This window comes from Xiphophorus couchianus, chromosome 22 (assembly GCF_001444195.1).
Source record: "Xiphophorus couchianus chromosome 22, X_couchianus-1.0, whole genome shotgun sequence".
Taxonomy (NCBI): domain Eukaryota; kingdom Metazoa; phylum Chordata; class Actinopteri; order Cyprinodontiformes; family Poeciliidae; genus Xiphophorus; species Xiphophorus couchianus.
In genome coordinates, this window is record NC_040249.1 from 23767997 (window position 1) to 23788245 (window position 20249).

The following is a 20249-nucleotide window of genomic DNA, read 5'->3' on the forward strand; positions in this document are numbered from 1 at the left end:
TTCTTGATTATTCTTTTATCTGTGATTTATTTTGATCATTCAGATAATCGGGCAGAAATGTTAAATATTTGTACATTTTTTGTTTGAATGAACCATTCATATTTTTAGAAGGTGTTTTTAAAAATATATCTTTTATGATACAGACTCAGAGGAATCCAGGTGAAGAAATAACATGAGTTTTGGTTAGGAGACTGTGGGAGAAAAGCTCAAGTTCTGCTCCAAAACGAGAACCAACAATCAGCATATTAGGGATTTCATTTATTTCAATAATGAAAAGTACAAAACTCACATATATTAATTACATATCGCACCTTGTCAAACTCCCTTAAAGTCTTGGAGGAACATTTCTTCACAATTCTCTGGATTCTTGGGGTTGTCTACCTTTTCCCTAATACAGTTTTTCCTTCCACTTAACTTTTCACGACAAAGCTTGGAGATGGTACTCTCAATGAGCAGCTAATTTGAAATGACCTTTGACTTGGGCCGATGACCCGGATTCTGATAATTGTAGTTCTTTTGTTTCTTTAGATATTCTTCTGTTCTATAAATATAAAATATGCTTTGATAAGAAAAATGATTTTTAATCCCAATTAAACTTTTACTTCTTACCCGCAAGAAAGGACATAAAACCTGAAGGAGAATCAGGAAGAGAAAAGCAAAACAGTGATAGCTGCTGTTTGTGTTGTTGTCCAGTTGGGGGCGCTGCGGAACCAAGAAGCTGCAGTGGTTTTAGTAGAAAACGTGACGTTCTTGTTGCCCCTCTAGACGCTTTACTGCCCAGGCCTCTAGACGCTTTACTGCCCAGGTTATAGTAGTTGGCGAGGCGGCGTAAGAAGATGAAAACATTACCGTAGTAAAAAGACTGAGTCTCGCTGTATTACTCAGGCTGCGCTACAGCGTCTATTCACAGGCGCGATCCCACTACTGAGCGGCACGGGGGCTTTGACCTGCTCCGTTCCCGACCTGGGCCGGTGCACCCCTCCTTAGGCGACCTGGTGGTCCCGGGCTCCCCCAGGAGCACCATATCGATACCGAACTTAGTGCGGACACCCGATCGGCATAGTCCGCTGCAGCTCAGAGCTCCTGAGCTCAAACGATCCGCCAGCCTCAGCCTCCCGGTAGCTTGGATTACAGGCGCGCGCCACCGCGCCCGGCGAACGATGCCCGCTCTCAACGGACATTTAGCCCTTAGCAAGGTGACGTCATCACGTACTGCCGACGTCTGCTGCATCACAACAACCGAACATTTTCCTTTTTCTTACTTTTATCGGTTGAAACAGGAGACTACTACTTATCTTAGTATTATTATCTTATCATTCATTAAAAACACTTGACGTGAAGCAGACGTCGGCAGTACGTGATGACGTCACCTTGCTAAGGGCTAAATGTCCGTTGAGAGCGGGCATCGTTCGCCGGGCGCGGTGGCGCGCGCCTGTAATCCAAGCTACCGGGAGGCTGAGGCTGGCGGATCGTTTGAGCTCAGGAGCTCTGAGCTGCAGCGGACTATGCCGATCGGGTGTCCGCACTAAGTTCGGTATCGATATGGTGCTCCTGGGGGAGCCCGGGACCACCAGGTCGCCTAAGGAGGGGTGCACCGGCCCAGGTCGGGAACGGAGCAGGTCAAAGCCCCCGTGCCGCTCAGTAGTGGGATCGCGCCTGTGAATAGACGCTGTAGCGCAGCCTGAGTAATACAGCGAGACTCAGTCTTTTTACTACGGTAATGTTTTCATCTTCTTACGCCGCCTCGCCAACTACTATAACCTGGGCAGTAAAGCGTCTAGAGGCCTGGGCAGTAAAGCGTCTAGAGGGGCAACAAGAACGTCACGTTTTCTACTAAAACCACTGCAGCTTCTTGGTTCCGCAGCGCCCCCAACTGGACAACAACACAAACAGCAGCTATCACTGTTTTGCTTTTCTCTTCCTGATTCTCCTTCAGGTTTTATGTCCTTTTTATAAGGGCAAAAGTTTAACTGGAATTAAATATAAATTTTTTTCTTCTCTCAAAGGTCATGAAAAAAACAGTAAAACATTCTTAATCTGTAAAAAATACAAGAATATCTAAAGAAACAAAATACCTAATTAAAAACTATTCCATTGTTATTTGGGTGGGTAAATATAAAAAATTGTGTGAAGTCAACATGTTTTGCCTAAAGAAGAGTGAAAATTTTAAAGTGGTGTCTTAAAAAATTTAACTATTGTGAAAAATACTTTTTTTATCACTCACATACAAGATACATTTTTGAAAAGGATATTTTAAACAGAAATGTAAGGCTTCTGAAAAATATGTTCATTTCTGTGCATTCGATACTAATTACAAGGAATAAATGCTTTGAATATTTGAATTTATGTTGTATATTATCACAATTTTCAACGTCATTTTAATTTTTTCTACCTATATTTGTTTATTCGTAGTCAGATTTGAGTTTTCGGATCTTTTTAATGCCGTTGTTCATTGGACCGCCCTCCCTAAAATCCCATTGGCTGCCGCAGACATAACTTTCGCTCCCATTGGTCGGCCGTATCGGGGTCATTTTAGTCCAGCTCTCAGCCGTGTCAAAGTCAGGTCATTGTCTTTACCTGAGTGGAACCGAACCAGCACCAGAACCAGCATGGCGGCCCGCCTTCTTCTCCGCACCTGCCCGCTGAGAGTCCTCCAGCTGAGGGGAGGCACCGCGGCGAGGCCGCTGCAGCGAGCCATGGCCTCTGCTGGGGGTAAGAAAATCTATTTATAGCCGGGGAGTCACTCCGCTCCACTGCGGGGAAAACTCAGCTGTGACTCGGACTCGATCAGGGTGAATGTTCCGTGCTAGAAACTGCGTCATTTTCAGTTTTTTAATAATAAACTGCGCATTTTCTCTGCCCTGTGTTAGATCCTAAACCACTTATTTGTCATTATGTTGTATTTCATGTGTTTAAATAAACGTGGCAACAGTTGGGACAGTAATGAAGGTCATTTGGACTTTGTGTTGCGGCCTTTCCTTGGCAACTTTCCCTGGATTGCAGCCAGCTTCCCTGGTGTCTAGTGACAAAGTTCGCATTTATTGCCACCAAACAATTTACCCACATGCTCTATTACAGCTTATTGACGCACCGTTTGTTCCCCAGGAATCCCAACAGATGAGGAGCAGGCGACTGGACTGGAGCGACGCACCCTGCAGGCCCTCAAACAAGGAAAGGTGAGGTTCTGATGCATTATTTTCTGGTACAGAAGTTCCCAAAATTTTGCCATGGCACACCAAAAAGCATTAACCTCTGGGCTGGGCCCCTTTACCACAACAACAACGTTTAGAATGTTTTTATTAACTATTACTTTAATAATTTATTCCTTTTTTTTTCCTTATTAAAAAAATTCTTTTTTTTGCTTTCTATGGAATTTCATTGGCAGCCAATCAGAAAAATAGTATCAGAAATAACATTAAAATATTTTTTAGCTTGCATTTTATTAAATAATTATTGAATAACATATAAATTTAAGATTTAAAAAGTGATTTAGGTAAATTTTCTTATTTTTGCATTTTGTTTCATCATCTTCCCTCCAACTTTCTGAGGCTCCTCTCTGAGCTGTTTTGGTAAACAGTGGTGTATTTTGCTTGATCTTATTTTCTGATTTTCACAGGATCCCTACAGCATCCTGAAGCCCAAACAGTACACCGGCACCAAGGCAGACCCTCACATCGTCCCCAGTATTGGAAACAAGAGGCTGGTCGGCTGTCTCTGTAAGAAACTTCTATATAAAGTTATTCCAAGTTGCATAACTACGCTAAATTTGAGTGATTTTTCTTGTTGCAGGTGAGGAAGACAACACTGCTATTGTGTGGTTCTGGCTCCATGAGGGAGAACCCCAGCGGTGTCCTGAATGTGGGTCCCACTACAAGCTGGTCCATCATGAACTGCCCCATTAGGACTGCTGCCTGCCACAACGTCAACACTGGACAGCCACGTCGGTGGAATGCCACTTAACATGTACAGTTTATCATTAAAATTAAAACGTGTAAGAAAAAGAATTGAGTTCCTGTTTGTCTGAGGAGAAAAAAAAAACAAAACTGAATCTGATCAAAGAAACAGAATCGCATCCAACAAAGCGTGGCTTTCATACTGATCCGCATGTGTAGAAGAGCTACATGAGCCATTCAGAGGTCAGAATTATGACCAAATGAAAGAGGAATAAATCAATTCTTTGAGTGAAAGGATCATAACTGGTAGTTTAGATATGGGCAAAAAAGAAAAATAGATTTGTGTTGCATTTCTTGCCTTGGATATACTTTTGGAAAAAAAGTTTGCTAAATGACTGGCGATACACGATTTATCGGTATCAACTTTGATATCCATTGATCTTTTTAAAAATATATCAGTACTGGTCCAATGCAACTGAAATATTTGCTTTGGTCACGTAATGGTGATGCAGTGCAGAATCGAGAGTTGATTAACTAACAGAAGCAAATTAGTCGATGCAATATCAATATGATCAACTCAAATTTCCACATCAAAGCATCCCTAGAAATGTCCATTTCAGCAAGTAATTTGGAGTTCACTTAAAAACCATGAACAGGCCTATGTATTTTTGGAACAATGCAAATTTCAAACTTTTTTTGTAATTTAAACTGATTTTGTATTTTTATCAAGCAACAAAACAATATATAGTGCAAAATGATCACAACTATTTAAAGTCCAGAAAATTTGTTTTGTGAAAATACAGACATTTTTTCCTTTGCAAAAATTAAAATACTTAAATTACAATTTTATAGCATTAAAGAAAAAAAAAAAAAATCAATGACAGAACTCCTGTTAACCACCAACTTTAGCCACTCACACCTCCTCCAAGAGGGATTTTTATTAGTGGCTGTACTTTATTTTTAATCTGTGGATTGTTTAAGGCATACAGCCAATAAAACGAAGTCCGCGTTCAAATGCTTCTCAGCTTGTGCAGATTCAAACATTGGCTGAACACAACTCCTGTAAAATACAGCGACTGACTCCGAACACGGTGTCACGTCTGGGATTAGAGCACATCTTCGTTTATCTTTGGATTTATGGGTGAGATCACTTCCTGTTTTGATGCCAGTTAGAAACACTAGATTGTATGTTTTAAGCTTTTTGCTGCTTTCGCTGCTTCTTACAGGAATTGTGTTTCAGAGCTTTTTATGGTACACAGCAATAGTCTGCCTCATCATACTTGCGTCATCCAAACTTGAAGAAAAGCATATCTACATAGCCATATATCACAGCTGATGTTAATCCTAATATTGAAATACTGTGATGGCAAGAACTAAGTTTGGAAAATGGGACTCCTCTCTCCAGCCAGTGAGCGATGTGGGAATGTGTTCACCATCAACAGTCGGAGCGCCAGTCCTCTTCCTGCATCAGGCCAGGTTGAAGCCTTGATTGTGATCTATCGCATGTAAAAGCTTCTCTCTCAGCGTTTCTATACTCGAGTACTTGGGAAGGTCCAACAGGTTGAAGCAGGTGTGGGCTACAGGCAGGTAATGCTCCCCTCCGCCGGTCGGCTGGATCACCAGCTTCAGGCTTTTCATGCCCAGGATGGGGATGCGGTCGCTTCCTGTGAGGAACACTGGAGAAACGGGGACAGAGTGAATTCAGCTGGCAGAGGGGAACCGTCTTTATCGGGTTTAAAGCACAGACGATTCATCAAACTTACATAGAAACTGTTTCTTCTTCTCCAATGGAAGTTCGTGGAAGACCTCCCAGAAGAGCTTTATGGTTGGATGTTCGGCCCAGTATTCTCCTTTATATTCAGTGCTCTGCAGAACCAAAGTCAGAATTATTCATGCTAGGACTTTCCACAGTGATGTTGCACACACAGCGCTTTGAAAACGTGTTGAACATTTCCACATTTTGTCACATTCCAAAAACCAAACACAGCAAAGGATTCTACTGGGATTTTCTGATTGACCAACATTTGTGTTTAGTTGAATCTCCAGACAGATGTGAAGCATTTCTGTCATAACTGAAGTGAAGGATTTTTTAGTTCTGTTTCCACCACTAATGAAGAGCTAAACACTGAAATCTGCCCATTCCTCTTTGCAACACAGCTAAAGCTCAGACTTACCACATCCTTTGACTAGGCCCATTTACCGTTTCTACCACTTCTAATGTTTTGTAACTCTGAAGAGGCATAATTCATGATTTTTCCTGAATGTGGCGCCACTGAAAGGTTCTGTTAGTCCATCATAAAGAAATCCCCATAAATAAAACTCTGAATTTTGAAGGTGACAGAATGTGAAAAGGTATGAATACTTTTACAAAGAACAGTAGGAGGTTGTGAAAGGTCACCTTCTCCAGCTCTGTCCAGTCATAGTTGGTGTTGCCAATGATCATAGCTTGCAGTTCGCTCGGCTGGAACAGATCTAAGACCCTCCCACCGCACACTTTGTGGAAACCTGAGTAGAATCCCTCAAACAGCGAAGCCACTGACTTGTTAAAGACGTAATCCACATAGGCGTCCACAAACTCCTGCCTAGAACAAACATTGCCATGGTAAAATGAAACCCTGAGGACTCCCACATCAGCTAATGAATAATAAGACAGCCAAGACATTTTTACCGGTTTGACTTATTGACATTAATATTTTCACCGTTTGGTACCAACTCCAGGACCTCAGTGGCTCCGTAGTTATCCTCTGTGATCTGGAAAACAAGCAGGCGGCGTTTTAAAATGTTTTCTTTCAAAGACAGAATTATTTACCCGTTTTCAACAAACATTAACTTACAGTGAAATTCAAACAGAAAGCATCTTCAATGTCATCTTCAGCGTAGTCCAGTAGTTCCTGCAGGCTCCTGGTTTAAGATCGTATCACAGAACGGTCAAAACAGGCAGAATTGAAATATTTTGATGGACGGTAGATAAACACAAACCTTCCCACGTCTGGCATGAGCTCCCTCAGGTCTTCCAACGTTGGTTTCCTCTTCAGGAGCTTTTTGTAGAGCGCCAGAGGGAAGTTGAGCTCTACGATGGTGAAGTTGTAGATGGCCAGACCACAGATGACCCCGATGAGGTTAAACAGGTCAAAGTCCTCGAACGTCTGCAGCGGTAGGAGAGATGGGAAAAGATTTAACAGTGATGCTCTTCAGCCACCACAAAGTCACTGTCAATGATGATAGATTCTTACTGTCAATGGTACGCACAGTTGCTAATAGCGATGCTAATTTTTACTTAGGGCTTTAATGGTTTTGTTAACTTTGAAAACATTTAGCGCACTTAGCTTCCCCTGAAGGAATTTTTACAGATAAATTCTAAAGGGCTGATTTACGTGGCTATTTTGTAAACTTTGTGTGATGAAGTTTATCATCATCATCATCACCGAGCGCTCACACCTTGTGTGAAAACCAGATGAGTCTGGATTCCTCGTAGTAGCGAAACATCCCATATTTGGGATCCAGCAGCTCCTTCATGATCAGGAGGAAAAACTCTTTCCTGACTCCTCCAGCATCAACTGCATCTTCTCCCACAAAGATCACCTGCAATGGAGCCCACAAGATGGTAAAAAAACTATAACTTAACAAAATATTGAGACTTTTTAAAAATTTTAAATTACAGTACAAGATACATGGCAATAGTACATTACATTAGTGGAAAAAAAACATAGTACTGTGGGTTAATGAGTGAATATTAATGACTGTGTGTGTGAGAGAGTGATGGTGAACCGAATAACATAATCAATGTGTAAATAATAATAGTGACAATAATAATAATAAATCAAATTATCTGTAAACTTACAGTGGATTAATTAAGAAAGTTAAAAAGTTCTTTCTACTAGGTGGACTTTGTTAGATTATATTCAGGAATTACTATTACTTTATTCAGAGTTTTAACGTACTTTCCTATTTTTTATTTTTTGAGACTGTAAAAAGTTACACTAAAAATTCCTGTTTTCTACTGATTCTCATCCAATCAGTGCAGATTCTTAAGACATGAGGAACAAAAAGCTGCATTAATATTAAATTCATACCAACTTTGCTATTAAATCATCCAACCTTTGCTGGGTTTCTCCTACAAACGTCGATGTGAGCGATGTTTACCTTCAGTGGTTTCTTGTAGTCGACGTTCTTGGACTTCCTGAGGACCTCCATGGTGTCGCCCACGATGTTCTCCCTGCGAACGATGAGGATGAGGCAGGGGTTGACCGACTCCACAGCGGGCAGGAACATGGAGCTGAAGTTCTGCAGCTGCGCCTGATCCACCGCCATCTGGTGTTCACACACAGGTTGAGGTAAAACGGGCCCAGTTGGGTTGGTACAGTGCAGAGATCCAGCAGAACTGCAGTACATACCTGCATCTGTATGACGGCGTCTGTCTGAAGCAGCGCCGTCTTCGCCTGAGCATCGAAGACGAAGGGATACTTGCAGAGAGTCACCACACCGTCGCGGCCCTGAGGACACAAACACATCAACACTGAAGGCGTTTAACAGGAAGTAGACACATCTTTGTTGGAAAAGAAAGGAGAAAAAAAACAAATCAGAGATTTAATCACAAGGTGTGAAAACCTCCAGGGTGAGAACACTTTCCCTCTGACTCACCATGGGGTACATCTGCCTCTGAATCCAGGTGACGTAGTCGTTCCTGATGTCGATCAGGTCGTCCAGCTCGTGGATGTAGAACTTGTCGTACTGGATGATGCTTCCTGATTTCTCGTTCACCTTTAGAGAGCAGCAGAGTGAAAGCAGAGAAAACCCGGTAGCGGGAGAACCAGTCACCAAACCTTCTCTCACCTTGTGCAGAATCTCCAGGAACCGGAGCGAAGTGTCCACGAAGCAGGTGAAGATCCGCTGCTCGGCCGGAGGAATGCCCATTTTGTGCATCTGGAGCAGAAACACAATGACGTCCTTGTAGAGGTCGACCAGCCGCTGGAAGAACAGCGGCTCGAATGTGGACCACCAGTTCCCTGAAGCCATAAAAAAACAACAATCTGAGACCAAGATGGCTCCACTCATCAACAGAAGCTTCAGTCGGCATGAAGAAAAGTTCTGCATGTTTTCAGGTACAAAACAGAAATGTATTCATTCATGAACCTGAATGAATCAGTGTTGCTACAGTGCTGGTATGGCATTACGTGAATAACATTTTTAACTTATGCTTTACTTTTAGTAGGCTGATCAGAGTGCCTGCAAATTTTTATTATGAATCCATGACTTGCTGTTCTGTATAGAAGCTCATTTCCACCATGAAAGAAAGTCCAACTATAAATTTTAAAGTCATAATGATAACTACATAATTAGGACTATTTTTTTTCAAAATGATGACTTTAAACTTGACATTATGACTTTAAAAATTCAAATTATGAATTTAAAACTCAAAATTTGACTGAAAACCTCAGAATTATGGCTTTAAAACAAACATTTCACTTCTAAACTGGTAATCATGACTTTTTCTCATAGTTATGAGTTTTTAACTACAAATGATGACTTCCTGTTGGGTTTTTACTCTTTCTTTCAATCTGACCAGGGTGAGGAATGAGCTTCAGTGAGTATGAAAGGAACCAACCTAAAACCTTCAGCGGCGTCTCCTTGAGGCCGACGATGCATTTGGCAAAGGGGATGGTGATGGTGATGTAGTTGCTGCGGTCGCTGAACAAAGGGCTTTCAGGCAGAAACAGGTAGAGCCTCAACGCCTCGATGTCTGGAGGAGAGCTGCTCAGTTTGGGAATCAGCTCCTTCTCCAGGCTGGCAGCAACCTGAGGCACAAAACACCAACGACGGGCCGGTTACAGTTACTGAGGATGAACCGGATCCATTAGGGACGAGTTCAGGCCACAAAGCAGCACAACGACACATTTAGACTGGAAATGATGCTCAGAGTTACCTGGCATTATTCAACTGTTGCATCTTATTTCTACTTGTTGCTAATCTTATTTATTTACTTCAGGTTAGTTTTGCGTGTATTTCTGCTGCTTAGGATTTGTTTGTAGGTTATAGTTTTGCACCACATCTATTAATATATTTATAAAAATCAATGAAAAGGGATTTGAAATAAAAACCATAATTTAAGCAAATTTATGCTGTGGATAAAAAAATCCAACATTTATAGACTAAGAAACACATGTATGCATGTTTTAGTGTATGTGCGTATGTATTTGTGTGTACATATGTATACACACATCTGTATTTTTTGTATATATATTCATATTTTCATATTTATATTTTGTAGTTTAGCTTGTATGTTGTTTTTTTTCCTACACTGTTCTATTTTTTATTCTGTCGTTTTTTTTTTATTTCCGTTACTCTTTTGTTCTGTCCTCTTTCTGTCAAAGCAGCTTAAATTTCAGAAATGTGGAATTAAAGGATTATTTTATAATAAAAAACAGTTTATTATAGCGGTAACAGTACACAGAATTCATGGTTTCTTTGCACTCTGAACAAGAGAGAATTATGCAAATATTTCTGACTTTTTTATTATAACTTTCATCAGCAGTAAAAGAATCTTTCAATTCCTGAAATTCATTTGACTTATTATTATGCTCTAAAACTTTTTAAAAGTTGAAAGTACAGAACTGAGTGGAAATTTGGTTGATTTTTCTCCAACAAAGATTCCCAGCTGTACCTGAATGCAGCATGTTTACCTTTTGTTTAATTGTTTTTTAAATTGAGAATAAAAAAAACAACTTATTATTCTTTCAAAATAAAAGATTTTTTTTTTTTTACTTTATCCTATGGTCATGAATAAAACATTTGACTTCCTATCTGTTCTGTGACGTCGATGCGTTTGCCTGAAGATCAGTTCTGTTCTTGACTGACCTGCTGAGAAATCTTTGGGTGGTCCTGCTGGATCAGTCTGTGGAGAAGCAGCCGAGCCATGTTCATATCCACTCCAGAATATTTACTGCTGGTACTGAAGTGACCCGGGTGACTGAGCAGAAGGAAAAGCCAACTTTAAAGCGAGCGATGAGACTAAAAGGTGGAGAAGGTTTGGTTCTGCCGATTACCTGGTGGACAGAAACGAGCCGTTCAGGCAGCTGGCAGAGGAGAACACCAGGTCGATCTCACTGCAGGAGGCAGACAGTCATTATTAACATAGTGCAACAAAACCTCCAAACTGAGCTCAGAAGATTTCATTCATAGGAATATAAGGGCAGGAGAAATCTGAGTGACTGATTTACTTGGACACGTCGACCGGGAGTCTTCCTGGTGAGTTGTTCAGCCATTTCTGTACGATCGCCTCATTCAGGGTGCAAATCCTTCTTTGAGGATCTTGTTCTGTCAAATTGTCCATGTCCTGAGGTTCCTACAATGAAGACAGGAAGAACCACATCAGCTTATGTTGATATAATCCATCAGGTTTGAAAAACGAACTTGATGGATTTCAGTTTGTAGAGCAGAGCATTTTTGTGCATTTCTGATTCTTAAATGTAGTGGAAACTGTACATGCTTATCTGATGCTCAGATATTAAGATATCTGTTATACAGTCTTCAGTCAGAGGCCTCTTCAGATTTGTTATAAGACTGACTGCTACTGGATATCCTTTCTGCCCAAAGCTTTATCCACCACAACAATAAGTAAAGAGATTTTGAATAAACAAAATCTCTCAAAATTTTTTTTGTTTTTGTTCATTCACACTTTTCAAATACACTGAAGTTTATAGCTGTAAGGCAACAAAATGTGGAAAAGGTTAAAGAGCAAAACACAATTATGACAAGGTCCATTTAATACCTAGAACTGGTAAATTAACTCAGTCAATTAGAAAAAAGATTTAAATTTAACTGCAGACATTAAAATTCAGTCATAGTTGTAATATTATGAAGGTCACATTGCCAAATAGTAAAAAATCTCCATGGACGGAATCACCGTCTTTAGCTGCATGTAGTAACAAAGGGTGTCAATACTTTTTCAAGACACTTTAAGTTTTTAGTAAAATATTGACGACTGCAACAGTGAATTTATGGTTACGGTCCACTTAGTGATCAGGTGCTAGCTGCGCTAAAGGCTTCTAAATGTGACATATTGTACTTGAATGCATCATATACAGACCCTGAATGCCTCTGGCATTTTGGATTCAGAAACTTTAATAACTCAGGTTTAATTTCAGAACATCTGATTACATTTACTTTTGTACCAGAAGGAAAAAAAGAAAAAAGATTTTATTTTCCTTCCAAAATCTAGAGATTTGAATATTTAATGTGGGGAGAGCAATAGGGGACAAAAAACAATATTACTGAACAAATAATATTTTAAAGACAAACTAAAATTATTTAACTAAAGAAGACAGTTTACTTACATTAATGCTGCAATAATGAGCAAAGCTCTGATCTCCTCCAGCATAAATCCTTTTGACCAAGCAGCTCTGCTCCAAGTCTGGACATTAAAGCACATGGTTAGTACAATAATAGAGATGTTATTCATGTAACGTTGGATTTTCATCTCATATGCTTTAATTAGCAACATTTTAAAACTGGATCTTTAGATTTTCTCCAGCTTTCGTCAGGAAGTCTCACCGTTCTCCTCTGATGGGCAGGAAGTGGCCCAGGGTCCTTTAACGGGGGAGGGGCTCTTCCTGTTGCAGGTGGCGCGTGTGCCCAGCTGGCCGTTCCCTCCCAGTCCAAACGAGTAAATCTTCCCACAAGCAGGTGTGAAAGCCAGCGTGTGCTGCCTGATGTTCAGAATGTTATGAATGTCTAAACAGAAACAGCGTCTGCATTTTATCTCTCATTTTATCATTTTAGCGTTTACCTTCCACATGAAATCTGAGTGACTACATTTCCCATGAGCTCAAACACCTTCCTGGGGTTGATTTCATGGTTGGTGGAGTTATGGCCGAGCTGTCCGTACCCGCCTGCTCCAAACGTAAACACACCCCCTTCCTGTGGAAACACACGGACCCCTGAGGCTGAAAATGATTATATATATGCAAATACAGCAGAGCAATTCTTAACGTCATCAACTTTGTTTTCTTTTACCCAAATCTCTTAAATAAGACCATCACCCATCATTTGTAGTCAGAAATAATCTATGTTCTTACAACAAGCCTGGCAGGATTCAACACAGCTGAATGATATGCTTTCTTTTACATGTTGAGCTACAAACTTCATCTTAATGCAACGTGAGAAGGTAGTGACTGCTGTGCGTGTCAGCGCTGCAGGGGGCCTCTCATCTTGCTTTAAACATCAAATCATATAAATTTTGCCATGTTTTTTGTTTTCCATGTTTGTGTTGCTAATGTGTAGGAACCTGCTGCTGGCAGGGAAGAAGAACAGCAGTGAGCTCCGACAGCAGATACGTTTAAACATCAGCGCTGAAAGAGCCGCTTCTTGATAATTCAGCAAAATTAAAATACACTTTATGGGACCAAAGAAAAAAAGGAGAGAATTAAACTGTGGTATATAAGCTAATTATACTCTAATATTTTCATTAAAACTTGATGCCATGATGAATATGTGCACTTTATTAAAAACTGACGAATGAATAAAAACCATTCAAATGAATTTAGGTCAAAATCTTTCAAGGAGCAGTATTATGTATTTTCCAGGCACATAGTGCCATTTTACAGCACATTAAAGTAATTATGTTACCTTCAGTTGTTACTACATATGTCAAATATGACATAAAAGCACTTTGATGCCTCTGTTTCTTTTAAAAAAAGTTGATTTTACGTAATACTCAACTACAGACATGAATTTATTCAGTTTTGTGTGACAGAAGTATTCACAACCCTTAAAATAAAGCAAAACCAGTCAGACTCCTGGCTGTTTGCAGATTCAAATGAAAACGTTCTGAACAGCAGAACGGATCTAGCCGACCTTTGTGAGCACGGCCGTGTGATCTTCTCCACAGCAGACATAGATCACTCTCTGGGATCTCAGGGACTTGAGGAGAGTTGGGAAGCAGCGATCTGTTGAAAGCCAGAGGAGAATTAGACTCAAACACTCCCAGGCAGCGTAAGGCTTCGTAAAGCGCCTACCGTTGCTGTCGTTGACCCCCAGCTGGCCGAACTTGTTGCGGCCCCAGCCGAACACGGCTCCAGAGACAGTGAGGGCGAAGCTGTGAGCGCCACCTGCTGCCAGCTGAACGAAGGGAACAGCCTGCAGCGACTGGACGGCCTGAGGCGTGGAGAAGCTCTGACCCGTCAGGGCCAGCCCCAGCTGGCCGTATCGGTTCTGACCCCAGGAGAAGATCTGGCCGCCTGGAAACAAAGGCGCTGTGATGGACCAGTACCAAGACGAGGGGAAGAAGGAATAAACCAAACAAAACGTCCTCACCTCTGGAGAGAGCGAGGGAGTGCCAGTACCCACAGGCCACGTGGGCGACCTGTACATCTGATAAACTCTTGATATTCCTGATAAAACATATGAAATAAGAACATGAGCAGCAGAATGAAAACAACACATTTTATCAGACTTTATATAATAAAAGCAGAAGCAAATATTGTGTTTGTTCCCTTCTGACCTTTTTTCCCCCACAGATTTTTATGTTCTTTATTGGAAATTGATGTGACAGAGCAACACAAAGTGGTAGTGTATAACTGTTAACTCAAATAAATTATTATAAAATATTATATAGCTTTTTATTCTTTTAAAGTATGTTAGATAAAAAAGTGCTCTTTATTGATTATTCTCTTCACTGGTTAACTTGTCTAATGTTTTGTATTTATACTTTTTATACACATATTTTTATGTGTATAATTTTTTATACACATTATAAAATGTGTTGTTTTCATCTGCAGACCCTGAAGGACTGCAGATGAAAACTAACACTGCCATATTTTGTAATAAGCATTTTCCCTTGTGAAATAAACAACATGAAAAGACTAAATGGAGAAATTTGATAAGTGCAACATTTGTCTTAGTGGTGTGACTCAAAAATTTTATTCAAGTTCATTGAATATAATAAATTAATCACATTTTTAATCAAAAACTAATAGACAAAATAAGCAACATTTTTAATTCAATAACGTTTTGCTGCTAAATTATTGAATAAATCAACATATATGGTCAAGAAGAATTTTTTTTATAGTTAATCTGTTATTTAGAAATCAGGTTAGATTATTGTTTTATTCTAGCCATTCGGCTTTCTAACGTTTCAGGAACTGCTGACCATTCATTTAACTTGGACTTGGAAATGTGGAGTGTGGAAGGCTGACGTTAGCGTTAGCTTCTGTGCTGCTGCAGCATGTTTAGCTACATTAAACTTGAGTAGCTTCACTGATCAGCTAATTCCTTTTAGCACAACTTGAACACACAAAGGTATTTGCCAGCATCCAATCAGATTGTTTCTAAAGCAAAAATTAACTCCCTGTGGTCCAAGAGAAGCGGCTTTGTCATCCATCGGTGTTGTTAGCAAATATCGCTCATGCGTCAGATTTACGGGTGTACCAGAAACACAAATCCAAAAGTACCGGTTTGTTTGCAACAAACAAAGCAATTAAATGCATTAAAATCTGTGTAATTAATGAATCAAAATGAATGCGTTCAATTCACAGCCATAGTTAGAACCTAACTTAACTTTTGGGCTTCATGAAGAAGTTTGAGGCCTCCACAGAGCAACATGAGGCTCGATGTTCTAACTTTTTTTATTTAGTTGTGTCAGTGTAATGGGTAAATACAAATACAACTTAATTGTTTCAGTTAAAAAATAAATATTTTAGAAAACTACGTATTGGTTTCCTTACACTGTAATAATGATTTGCCAGGTTGTATTGGTTTGTCACATAAAATCCTAACAAATTCCTACTGCAGCGAAAAAACAAATTTTAACAGTAAGTCACTAGATCTACCTCGGAACTCGAATACATTCTTCAAAGTTATTTAGACCCAGTTGTCCGTCTGAGCCGAGCCCCCAGGAGAAAACCTGGCCTTTGTCGTTTAAGGCCAGCGTGTGCGACTCTCCGCAGGACAACGCCACGATAATCTGTGCGTCCAAGGCCACGACCTGCTCTGATAGATGACATGGTTCAGGTTTTTATGAGCAGAGGCCGACGGAACCAGACAGACGCCATGAACGTACCCAACCTGGTTTCTTCCTGGACTTGTCGTGACCCAGCTGGCCCAGGTCGTTGCAGCCGCAGGTGTAGACGGTCCCATCGTCCAGCAGGAAGGCCGTGTGTTTGCGGCCGCAGCCAACGTCGTTCACTCGCTTCCCGTGAAAAAAGTCACACCTCCGCGGCTCAACTACAATCTCTTCGTCGATCCCGCCCAGGCCGAGCTGTCCGTAGGAGGCGTTTCCCCAACACAGCATGGTGGCTCTCGCCGCGCTGCAGGATACACTTCACCCTGCAAAAGTAACATCATCACAGCTTCATAAAACACAGGCATGGAGGATCACTGTAACCACAAAGACAAGCCATAATCACTGGCTAGTTATTCTGATTTACATGTAATGGAAGTAGAACTAAAACAATTAATCATGATGAATCGATTATTGAAATAATCATCATGTAATTTTGTAATTATTCATTAACTGGCATACACAAAGTCAACAAAAGACCATTTGCTGCAAGAACATCTTCAGAGCAGTAATTAAGCCAAAACTGTTAAAAACTATATACATTTTTCATTATAAAAATAAAAAACCTTTGTCTGTAAATATGTTCTGCCAAAAACTCTACCCAAATCTCCTTAATAATAATAAACACTTTTTGCTATCTAATTATTCACCAGATTAGCCACACGCCATATTGGTATTAAGTTGAGCAGAAAGAGTTGAACCTTTACATGTTTTAGCTGCAGATGCATAATTTACTACAAACATTCAGGCATCCACTAGAGGAACGCTGTTACTGCATTTTAGGCAATAAAATGTTTATTTTCTTAGTTTAAAAGAAAATAAATTATTTTTCTTCCACTAAACTTTCCTATAATATGCTTTGATACAACAGGTGAAAAGGCAGCTGGGAGGTGATAATGACTGTCTACTGTATATCTGTCAAAGCAGCTGTTTTCATGGTTGAGTAAAGCCCAACATTCCTGAATGAATTAATGGTATTAATTAGTCAATAAATGAACTTTTTGGTGATATTCTAACCTATAGACATGCGCCTACATACAGGCTTTAAACCAATTAGCCAAGCTAATAATCAACTTTCCTTCTGAAGCTTTAGACTTCTTAATCTGCGAACATTTCTGACATCATGTACATAAAAATATAATAATTAACCCACCTTACATTAACAGCCAGTATTTACAACATTCTAATAATCCAGATGATGTTTCCTGTTACCATAGTTAGCATGGAGATTACAAGCTAGCCAGGTGAGCAATGAATGGTGCAACCTGCCCAGTTTGGTGTTTATGATGCAGTTGACAGGTCGCTTTTCTTTAATGATAACATATAATATATAAATTCAGTCAAAGCGTTCAACACGTGGTGTCATCGATACTTTAAGAGGTTATATTCCACCATAAGAGAGGCAGTTAGCAAGCTAAAGAGTTATAATTTAGCACGGAGTTCATTCGGGAACTCAAAGCCATCATTAATATAAACACAAGAAATGTATTTTTATTGTGTTTTCGGTTATCTAAAATATCCTCTTAAACAACTTTGAGAGCATATTTCAGAGAACCGCTAAAGCCAAGCAGTGAATCTCACCAAAAGCGGCTCCACAAACAGCCTCCCCGCCTCCCCGCGCTTCACTCTGCGGCTGTTTCAGAGATTATTCACCGGACATTTTCCAGAGATTACCGTGGAAAGCTAACAATCACATGGATGACACTAAATCTTTCACTCATCTCCAAAAGATCTGTCAACAGCCGCTGTACGGAGCTATTAATGTAGTGTGTCAATATACGGAAACACAACCAACACTTCCGGTTGAACTTTAAAACATAAAAGTATTTTAGTAATGTTAGCAACACTAACATTACTAAAATGTTAGTGTCATATCGGCGTTAAAAAGCACTTTCATTTACATAATTACTATTACTATATAATTATGTGCCAAAATGGGATTACTATGTGCCAAAAATAATAATTTTTTAAACATATGGTAGGATTTAATTTTGAAAGTTTGACAATTAAACCGGAAAACGTCCTACATTTCCGTAAACTTTGCCCTGAGTAGTAAAGAAATGTCGCGAAGCATCAGAAATGTTCTAGATGCACATCGTGCGCATGCGCGATCCCTGCCGTTGTAAACGTTTTTACATATTACAGTAAAATCAATAAAACTCGCTCACATCATATTCCTTTGTTTCTATAACTACACCACTAACAGACTGGCTCACTTTATGTCTTCCAGGTCGCAAAAATAGGTCTGAGTTGTTAAAGTTAGATACTGACAATAAAAAATAAAAAATATAAAAAATAAAAGCAGCAATCTTAAACCAAAAGCGATATTGTTTACTTTTAGTGCGCAATCGAGCTCACATAATGAGGTAAAGTTCAGTTTTCACCAAACAACATGTATTTAATTTCAATATTTGAAAATGATTGTCATGATATATAGTACCAAATGAAAGTAATATATTAAAAATGTGTTAATATGAGATATAAAACACTCCAAAACGAGGTTTTCTTGGGTTTATTTAAACAGATAAAATATGTTGTTGTTTCTTTCAGCTGATGATATCACGTCATGGTACGGCGCGTCTTACGGAAGAATCTGGAAATTATCTGTTGGATCTTGTTTCTGTTTTTCAAACCAAATGATTCAGCTCGCCTTGTTTCACTGCTGTGGATGATCCGGCGCCCTCTGGCGGTAATGAAATCAGGAGCGTAACAAGAACAAACTGTTCACACTAGTTTGAACATTTCCACAGAGGAATCAGAAATACTTACAACTTCTCCTTAAGTAGAAGTACAGATAATGGTATAAAAAATATTCTAGTAAAAGTAAAAGTACAGGCTGAACTGTTTAATCAATCAATCAATCAATCAATCAATCAATCAATCAACCAATCAATCAATCAATCAATCAATCAATCAACCAATCAATCAATCAATCAAGTTTATTTGTATAACATATTTCAGCACATTCCCTGCTGTATTGTTTTACTAAAGTAAAAGTAAAACAGTACAAGTTTTAAAATGTATTTTAGTTTAAAAAAAAGTAAAATGAATACAAAATGACTTTAGATAAGTATAAAATACTTAGAAGGCTGGGCTATATGTGGAAACTCACCTTTTTTCCTCTCATGCTAAAAATAAAGACAGATAGATGTGACCTTTGACCTCTGATCCTGTTAGAGATTTTTTGGTATTATCATTTTATTTTCTTACTCTAGTTCACATTAAGTCTATAGATCTTTGTGATTTTCTGTTTAAAGTGTTCTCTTCTTTAAATGACCTGGAGGTCACTACTGTCTGTTCAACTTTACGAGAAATAGATAACACTGAGTTTCTCAGACTTTAAACCCTTTTGCAAGAACACCTCCTAATTTAGTAACCACCTGTGAGCAGTCGTATTTTGTTTTATTGACAGTATTGACCGAGATTTGAACTGGGCTCAGACCTTTGATCAGATATCACATCTGGACCTGGGTTGTTAGATGTTTGGGTTAGAAGCTTTACGACCTCTGTTGTTTTTCCTGACTGCCCCCTTGCCTGTCCTTCTTAGACAATAAAAACAGGAGCCGTTGTGAGGGCAGCCCAGAATGCTCTGTGGATTCTTCGGAGGAAGAGTTCTCAGAGCCTTCCCTTTTGCAAAAGCTCCACGTAAAATTCATATACGTTGTCTGTGGTTCTTTCTTTTATTTAGGTTCAAAAGGAAAATACCTATCAGATCCAAATCCAGTCAGGTCACAGTGACCTGACTGGATTCTGTGACTGAAGAATATCGACAAAAGTATTGAAAGAAAACTGAAGTATTCAGAGGATGACAAACACTTAGAATAATACAACTTTTTGTCCGTAGAAAAGAAAAGAATATTCATGTGTTAGAGTGGCCTAGTCAAAGTACAGACCTGAATGCAATCAGGTCTGGAAAATGGATCTTAACAGATCGAATCTGGCGTAGTTTAAGATGAAAAATCAACAAAAGCTTCAACCTTTAAAGACATAAAGCTGATAGAGATTATCTCCCAGAAGAAATAATCTGTAAATAATCAAGATGTGGTGAAAGATTGAAACGTCAATCATTTTTCTTCCACTTCACCATTATGCAATACTTTTTTCTGTTATATAAAATTAGAAAAGAAAAGAGTAATACAATTCACATATTGTAACCTGAAAAAATGTGGAAAAAATTTATGGGTTGTGAATAAAGTAAGAAACAGCAGCGTTCAGTTCGCCTGATTCAATCTTCTGTTGCTTTTGTTTTCACCTGTTGGTGCGTGAGTGCGTCTCTCTGGATTTATACAAACCCAACTGAA

At 39.4% G+C, this 20249-nt stretch overlaps 2 protein-coding genes across 5 annotated transcripts; one reads left to right on the forward strand and one right to left on the reverse strand.

The window, feature by feature from the left end:
• The first annotated feature begins 2523 nt into the window (after nt 1–2523).
• Nucleotides 2524–4001, forward strand: cox5b2 (cytochrome c oxidase subunit 5B2). The gene is made up of 4 exons (XM_028007925.1): nt 2524–2712; nt 3106–3176; nt 3617–3716; nt 3790–4001. The coding sequence occupies exons 1-4, from the start codon at nt 2610–2612 to the stop codon at nt 3900–3902; spliced, it is 387 nt and encodes a 128-aa protein (XP_027863726.1). The 5' UTR covers nt 2524–2609; the 3' UTR covers nt 3903–4001.
• Nucleotides 4002–4785: 784 nt separating this feature from the next.
• On the reverse strand, nt 4786–17726 carry herc4 (HECT and RLD domain containing E3 ubiquitin protein ligase 4). Of its 4 annotated transcripts, none has more exons than XM_028007737.1 (24): nt 17530–17726; nt 15954–16214; nt 15719–15878; nt 14205–14281; nt 13907–14128; nt 13746–13837; nt 12679–12809; nt 12444–12598; nt 12227–12303; nt 11111–11235; nt 10937–10996; nt 10749–10860; nt 9499–9688; nt 8727–8899; nt 8535–8654; nt 8288–8386; nt 8037–8204; nt 7332–7475; nt 6873–7039; nt 6728–6794; nt 6562–6644; nt 6292–6475; nt 5657–5759; nt 5361–5569 (listed from the first exon to the last, which is right to left on the reverse strand). In XM_028007737.1, exons 2-24 carry the CDS (start codon nt 16177–16179, stop codon nt 5361–5363), a joined length of 3144 nt encoding a protein of 1047 aa, XP_027863538.1. In that variant the 5' UTR covers nt 16180–16214; nt 17530–17726. The 4 variants fall into 4 exon arrangements, with proteins under 4 accessions (XP_027863540.1, XP_027863538.1, XP_027863539.1 ...); XM_028007738.1 differs by having other exon boundaries at nt 15719–15873; nt 15949–16214; XM_028007739.1 differs by lacking the exon at nt 17530–17726 and having other exon boundaries at nt 4786–5569; nt 15954–16179.
• Nucleotides 17727–20249: the final 2523 nt, after the last annotated feature.